The sequence below is a fragment of the Nestor notabilis genome, unplaced genomic scaffold (genome assembly GCF_000696875.1).
Source record: "Nestor notabilis isolate BGI_N333 unplaced genomic scaffold, ASM69687v1 scaffold4049, whole genome shotgun sequence".
Lineage (NCBI taxonomy): Eukaryota > Metazoa > Chordata > Aves > Psittaciformes > Psittacidae > Nestor > Nestor notabilis.
In genome coordinates this window covers 51,048-58,741 of record NW_009943167.1, presented here as the reverse complement: position 1 = coordinate 58,741, position 7,694 = coordinate 51,048, and the positions used below count along the sequence as shown (strand labels likewise).

The following is a 7,694-nucleotide window of genomic DNA, read 5'->3' as shown; positions in this document are numbered from 1 at the left end:
GTAAATTGGATTTGATGCATTCCTGATCCAAAACAGGGAACATGTCACCTTTGAAAGGCCTTTAGGAGATGCTGGAAGGCGTTGTCCATAGCTTCCCTTTGTAATTGCTGCAGCTGCCAAAATCCTCATGCAGTCCTAGGAGCTTCTAGCACAGACCTACCCTCACTGCCAGTTGTAAGGGTGTAACCATCTTCATCGCTAGCTGTCCTGCTTTGTTTGGGCTGCAATGGGCTGGGAAACATTCCACAAGGTGCTCAAGGAATAGGAGATATCTGGGTTGAGCACATCCTCTATCACTTGCAAGGAGATGGTGGTAAAATCTGCTGGTTGACCATGAGCTAGAGTTCACCCTAAAGCCAAATGGGTCAAACCCAGCTCTTCTCTGAGTGCTCAGCCCTTCCAGATGAGTGTGTTAGTGCCAGTGCTTTGCAAATGATGTGCCCTCCATCCCCAGGAGCTGTTCTCCCTAACCTGGCTCCTGTGTTCCCATTCTGCTGCAGAGCCTGATGTTAATTCTGGTGTTATTTTTGTTTTCATGGGAACTCGGATAATTCATCACTTGTGAAGTGCAGCGGCTGTCTTCCTGGAATGCAGTGCTAGAGGAACCACTGGTACCTGAACTTTATTTAACCCACCTCTGCAGAAGATCAACAACTTCTAAATAAATATAGATAGATAGGTAGATAGTTAACCCTTGCCTGCCTTCAAGTTACTTGGAATAGCACCGCCCTGCTCCTCATCTCTCTGTCTTTGCAGCCTCCTGTGCACAGAAGAAGGGGGAGACAATGTGAATGTGACATTGCTGTTAAGTCCCTGAGCCCTCCAAGGAGGGGGCTGTGGGGATCGCTGGGCACCAAGAATTATCAGAGGCAGGTGCAAGAGCTGCTATCGCGTCACCCAGTTAATTAAAGGGATCAGTTTTTGTTTGTTTTCTCCCAGTGCTCACAGTTTAAACCCAGCGCATGGGTTTAGTAAGGAGCTGAAAGCACTGATGCCAGGCATGGGGGATTGTGTGCAGCTTCACAGCCCTTCTCCTCTTCACCACCATGCATCGGCTGCTTCCCCTTCTGCTGGGCCCACGCCACTGCTCATCCCCATCTGTGGTACAACCTTCCAAGCTGTGCATTGTGGTTTTATTTTCTTTAATCTTGTGGATAAACCTCCAGCGAGCATGAGCAGTGCTGGACTGTAAGGCTTTAGTTTGCAAGCCAAGGTGGGGCTTTCTGGGTGGGAAGAGTGTCAGGGAGCAGGTTTAAACTCTCAATTCCTCTTCCTTGTGTGATCTCCAAGTGGTGCCAAAGACCTGCAATAATGCAATGAAGGGCTGACGCCCTTCTTGTAGTAGGAACCAGACCCTCCAGCATGTGTGCCCTTTGAAATGTGGGATCTGGGAGCTTCTGTTGCAAACAGAGGATCTGGGCTCTCTGCTGGTTTGGCTGTGTTGGAGCAGCCACAGTTCCCACTGCATGTGCAGAATCATAGAATCACAGAATGGTTTGGGTTGAGAAGGGACCTTAAGGATCTTCTAGTTCCAACCCTCTGCCATGGGCAGGAACACCCAATGATTTTAAAATATTGCTTGTCAAGATGTAATGGCAACACTTTGCTGGACCAAAAGAAACAGCTTGTTTAGCTCATAATTCGCTTGTTTTAGGTTATCTGACCTTAGGGATTCTGTGTTTGGTTCCCTTTCAGCTGCAAATAAATCCTTGTAAATGTAGTAAGTTAAGGAGACCAGAAAGTCTGGGAGATGTTGAAAGTTTGTGTTCTGCAGAGTCTGCCACTTTCACAGATAAATCCTCTCCAGCGCCTGTGAGCCAGCCTGTGATCAGACGTGAGACATCACAGCCTGATGTTCTATTGCCTCCTGAACGAAGTAACTGCTCCTCTTTCTCTCCCAGCTTCCAAGGTTAGGAATAGAATCCTGCTAACTGGAGATTGTAAAATCACAGAATAATGGTGATTTCTGTGTGCCTGGAGAGGGCATCTCCATCTGCAAAAAAATAATTGCTTGATCCTCCAAGATCAGCCTTCCTGAAAAGAACTGCCTTTCTGGCTAGGAATTGATGGTGATCAGTACAGGTTAACTCAATAAATGTATCCTCCCAGGGCATGTGTGTGTAAAAATACACATGAAACTGTGTACAGCAGCTTGTTTTCATGGGATAATGATGCTCTTGGCTTGGGGGAGGTATTGCAGCTACATGCTGATCTCCTGTGTTTCTTTTGAGCATCCTTTCTCTGAGTGCTGGGGAAAGGTGTTCCTGTTTCATGGTGTTGCATTGATGTAAAAGCTAGGGGGACCTGGGCTTGGCGACACGAGAAATATCTGCAAGTCTTCTTATCTGCCTGGGCTCTTTTCTAGTCTTCTGGTTGCATTTATCTTGCTGAGCTCCAAACATGTCTTCCCACCACCTCTGTGGCACCAGCTGTGGTGTGGCTCGGACTCTTGCAAATAGATTCAGCAGCTGGAGAGGAGATGTGATGGCATGGGAAGGGTAGGACCTTCCTGTTGTGCTCCAGGAACCTCCAAGTTTGTTTGGGTTTTGTGCTTGGCAAGTATGCGTGGCCATCTGACTGCTGACCTTCCTCTTCTCACCTCTCTTGGACTGTAGCTTCTTCACCTTTTGTCGCTTGTTGCTTTGACTGTAAGCCTTTGGGTTGGGTTCTCTCTCACTTGCTTCTCCATCAGTAAACTCTAGCAGGGAGATGTCCCCAGATATCATCTATCTGCTGGGAGGAAAAATGGTAATACTGAACTGTTGATTTTCCTGCCTGATCAAAGTGCCTTCTGCTGTGTTTGCATCGGGGCTCTCTGCATCCTCCTCTGCAGTGACACAACTACCCTCATCGCTGCTGAAGGCTCTGCTGACAGCTGGGGCAGGAGCATTGCTGGGCAGCAAGTGCCTCAGTTTCTCTTTAAACTGATTAAACTCATCGACAGTGTTAAGTGAATTTAATCTACTTAATTTGTCTTGTGGGTTAGTGTACTGTTATGTAAATCCAGCAGCCTGTGGAGTGGGTTATAGGAATGTGTAAGCAGCTGAAGGTGGGATGGGATCCTGTGAACTGGATTCTTGGGGCTCTAGTTTTGGAAATGCCTCAGCTTGAAGCTTGCAGGTTTTGACCTTGGGGAGGAATCGGCTTGGGAGCTAGTGTGACTGAGGTTGTCTAATGGTTGTCCATTTGAGGCCCAAAGTATTTGGGAGAAGTGTAAAAAGAACTTGAATAGGGGGAGAAGTAACATCTGAGTATCAGGGAGGTGTGTGCTCTGTCTAGAGGGCTGACTGCTGACTTCGAGCGCTTCTGGAGGGACTTTGAGCTCTTCCGGAGTGAACATAGAATCGTAAAATCCTAGAGTGGACCCTCAAACCTCATCCAGTTCCAACTCTCTGCCATGGGCAGAGACACCTTCCACTACAGCAGGTTGCTCCAAGCCCTGTCCAACCTGGCCTTGAACACTGCCAGGGTTGGGGTAGCCACAGCTTCTCTGGGCAGACCTCTGGGTGAGGTTTGGATATCATCATCCCTGCCTCTGTCAGCTCTACCACCCATTTGCTCAGGAACCTGAATTTGCTTTCCTTATTTGCACCATGTGTTTGTAGTACTGCAGAAGCTTCTCTGGTGACTGAGTAACCCTTGGACCCCAAATAATCTTTTTTCCCTGTCCTTCCTATGTACCCTCCTGGGATAATTTTTTCCCCTGGTTGTGGATCTCTGGTGTTCCCATACTGAGTCTGTCACTGGGTTGAGACCTAGAAGAAAGCTGGGCTGAAGTTCAGACCTTTGCAAAGCCATTTGGGTCCATTACTAGCTGCCTCTGCTTGGCTTGCAAAGACATCACCTTTATCCGGCTGAGCTCTGGCATGACCCTCTCTTTTCTGATTAGCATGGGTCGCTGCCAGGTCCTGGCCACTGCCTGCAGCTGCTATTGCAGATATGCCCCTCACTATTGTGAGCCCATGGTCTAGGGTGGCAAGGATGTGTCTCACTGCTCTGTGTTCTTCCCTTTCCTCCCTAGGGAGCTCAAACTGCGAAACTATGATCCTGAAGATGAGGAGCTGAAGAAGAGGAAGATGCCCCCGGCCAAGCCAGCCTCAGGTGGGTGCTAGGGAGAGCATGGGAGGTGACGCAAGCAAGGACAACAGCAGAAGCATTGCCAGAGGTGGTGCTAGTGGTGAGGCCCCCTTTGCTTTGCTTCGTTCTGGAGGCTTGCAGGCAAGGCAGATCATAGAATCACAGAATGGTTTGGGTTGGAAGGGACTTAAAACCTCATCCAGTCCCGCCCCCCTGCCACAGGCAGGGACACCTTCCACTAGACCAGGTTGTTCCAAGTCCTGTCCAACTTAGCCTTGAACACTGCCAGGGATGGAGCAGCCATAGCTTCTCTGGGCAACCTGTGCTGAGGCCTCACCATCCTCACAAAGACTCTCATCTCATCTAAATCTGCCCTCTGTCAGTTTAAAGCCATTCCCCCTTGTCCTGTCCCTACCTGCCCTTGTCAAAAGCCCCTCTCCAGCTTTCTTGTTGGCCCCTTTAGGCACTGGAAGCTGCCCTAAGGTGTCCCTGGAGCCTTCTCTTCTTCCAGGCTGAACAAGCCCAGCTCTCTCAGCCTGTCTCTACAGGAGAGGTGCTCCAGCCCTCAGAGCATCTTGGTGGCCTCCTCCTCCAACAGCTCCAGGTCCTTCTTATGTTGGGGTCCCAGAGTTGGACACTGGATTGCAGGGGGGCTCTCAGGAGGGCAGAGTAGAGGGAGAAAATCCCCTGCCTCACGCAGAGCCTTTTGCAGGGATTCATTGACTGTGGCGGTGAGCCTCTCTGTATCAGCACATCCCATCTCCTTCCCATTCACCAGTCTCCCACACCAGCGGTGTTCCCAGCGAAAGTGAGGCAGCACTTGCGGTTGTGAGGACAAAATAAGCCAGCACAGGACTCTGCATCCAGCAAGCATGCTGCAGAGTGGATAGGTTACATCTTTCGTTTCCAAAAATCGGGTGGCTTGGAAACCTCTGTGTTCCTGTGCACTCCAGACAAAGGTGTAAAAGCCACTGGGATGTATTTTGGTAGTAGCTTGCTGGTGTGAGGTGTTTAGGTCTTAGGAGACGAGTGTCTGCAGCCCTGGAGGGTGCTGGCGTGTCTGAGCAGCTGTGGTGGGAGTGTCGGAGCTCTCCCACTGCTGCTGGGCGAGTGTGATGCTTGCGGCCCATGTTGCCTCATCATCCTCTCACCCATGAGGACTGCACACCCTGCGTTGCACAAGTGGGGTGTGTGTCTGAGCACACTGGGTTCAGCCCCAAACCAAAGGGTTGACACTCAGAGGAGCCGAGCTCTCCTTGGAGGGTTCTGAAGGAGACTCAGGCTGTTTTTTGTTTGAATTATCTTTAAACAAATATTAGTCGTGAGTCCAGGGTGTTCAGTCTGCTATTTCCTAGCACTGAACCTCAGCACAGTTCTTGAGAGGGAGGCGAAGGGTAGAAGTTCCCTTGATCTTGAAATATTGAGTCCTTCTGGAATAGATCTCTTTAAAAATGCCCTAAATCAAAAGGCTGCCTTTGGGAGCACGGCAGAGATCTGCTGACACTGCTTTCTCGGTCTTTTGTAAAAGTTTAAAACTTCCCCCAACTCTTCCCTGGAGTGTCATTTGGAATTGGGAACACGAATTTTGACTGTTTCCAGTAAAATGTACCCTCTCAGACAGCCCTTCTTTTGAGCGGCATTGCCCATTGGATGCAATTCCTGTGTCTGGAACATCCAGCCTGTCTGTCCTTGGGCACTTTGTGGGAGGGAGGAGGACAGAGGAGCTGCGACTTGGTGTAGTTTCTTGTTAAATGTGCCTTGGGCGTATCTGTTTGCTGGAGCTGGATTCCTGCCTCAGGGATGTGCTCCCTGGTGCCCGCAACCCCTCCTTGCACAGATGCTGTTTTGAAGGATGGTGGGCTGTTTTCCAAGTAAGCTTTGCCATTATCCCTGGTATCCGCAGCCCTTTATGTACTATCTGGGCTGGAGCTTGATTCCTTCAAGTTGTCTTAGATGGTGGCCTTGTAAATGAGTCAGCAAGTCAGATGCCACTTGCAGGGCAGCTGGTCCCTGCAGGTCTTACAGAAAGAGGACTGGAACCCAGCAGATGACTTCTTGCGGCTGTTCCTGTTTGTGGCATTTAATGGTGGTTGGGCTTGCATAATTTTCAGGTGATCTTTGGGAGTCTCCGAAAGGGTTTGGGTGGTGGGAGTACACATCTTGCGTGTACTCACTTGTGTGTGCCATGCTCTTAAGGCAAAGATATTCAAATGGGCTTTTGTGAACCAAATCCAGAGCTCTGGTGGGTTTCCCTGTGCCTTGTCCTCTTGGTGTCCTGCTGCTGTGCTGCGTGCTGATGCTGGTCTTGTTCCCCCATCTAGTGGAAGACAAGGTGAAGGACCAGCTGGAGGCTGCCAAGCCAGAGCCCATCATCGAGGAGGTGGTACGTATATTCCAAGCCACTCTGTGCTGGGTGCATCTACCTGTGTCCAGGCTTGAACCTTGCCTGCAGCTCTCACTGGATGTCTCCTCTTCCTCCCTAGGATCTGGCAAACCTGGCCCCCAGGAAACCAGACTGGTGAGTGCCTGCAGAGCCCCTCTCGGGGTAAAGGGTGTTTGCATCAGTGGTGGGTTACTGTCATCTCGAGGTTGTCCAGGTTGGGTTAAAAGTGCTAGAAATTGGAAGCCCAGGCCTGCTGTTCAGGAAGATGCACAGCACGGGGCTGTCTTCCCTTTTTCTGCTTCCAGTAAGTGACTCTGCTGATCCCTCTCAGATGCTTGTCACCATGGTGGCCTCAGTGACAAGGGATGTTCAGGGCATTGAGTAGTTTGCCCATCAGTGTTCTCCTGATGGGAGACACTCTTTGCTCCATGGTGCTCACAGGTGAGAGAAGGAGTTTATCTTCCTCTAGGAAAAATGTATCATAGCCCTTGTGTTCACATCTGCCTGGGGTGAGGATTTGTTCTGACATTCTCACTCTCCTCTCCAGGGATTTGAAGCGAGATGTAGCCAAGAAACTGGAGAAGCTGGAGAAGAGGACACAGAGAGCCATTGCTGAGCTGATAAGTGCGTTGTGGTGCCACAGGGATGGTATGGGGGGGGTCACCAGTTGTTCCAAAGGGATTACACAGTCCTTGCTGGGAGCTCGGTGTCTTGCTGTTGAGCCAGGGAGGCACTGGCAGAGCTTGATTTCCTTCCCAAAAAGGTCTGTGAAGCTGTTGGTCCCAGTAGTTTCCCCGAGGCTGCATGCACGCTTGGCTTGTGTGGCAGGGAGGGATGGTTTGTGAGCTCGGGTACTGCAGTCCACATCCTCCGCCTTGTAGGTTCCCCAGTACAGCGGGTTTATCGCTAAGCCACTGCTGTTTTTCACTTGCAGGAGAGCGGTTGAAAGGGCAAGAGGAGGAGCTGGCCTCTGCTGTTGGGTCAGCAAAGCAGGAGGGAAGTGACTCTGACTGAGGAGGTTCATCTGCCAGCCTTAGGCTTGGGATCGCTTCTGCCAGCAAGGCTGTTCCCATTGCTCTCAGGTAGAGGCACCTTGTTGGGACATGCTGCTCACCAGCCCTTAGAGAGCCACAACCATTTCCCAGGGGACTGATTCTCCTCTTCTTGCTCAGAGATGCCACTCTTCTGGAAGTGGCTGAGTGGTTCGGGATCCGCTCGCTGCTTGGTGTTAACT

The 7,694-nt window shown here is 50.5% G+C and overlaps 1 protein-coding gene across 1 annotated transcript in view; it reads left to right on the top strand.

Annotated features, from left to right (window-relative positions):
• CCDC12 (coiled-coil domain containing 12) overlaps positions 1-7,474 on the top strand; it is a gene marked incomplete at its 5' end in the record, with an annotated part of 15,812 nt that extends 8,338 nt beyond the window's left edge. The window contains 5 exons of the mRNA XM_010021780.1: positions 4,022-4,101; positions 6,399-6,460; positions 6,561-6,595; positions 7,008-7,084; positions 7,395-7,474. Coding sequence (XP_010020082.1) covers positions 4,022-4,101; positions 6,399-6,460; positions 6,561-6,595; positions 7,008-7,084; positions 7,395-7,474 — 334 coding nt within the window. The remainder of the gene's footprint in view (positions 1-4,021; positions 4,102-6,398; positions 6,461-6,560; positions 6,596-7,007; positions 7,085-7,394) is intronic.
• Between the last annotated feature and the right edge of the window lie 220 nt (positions 7,475-7,694).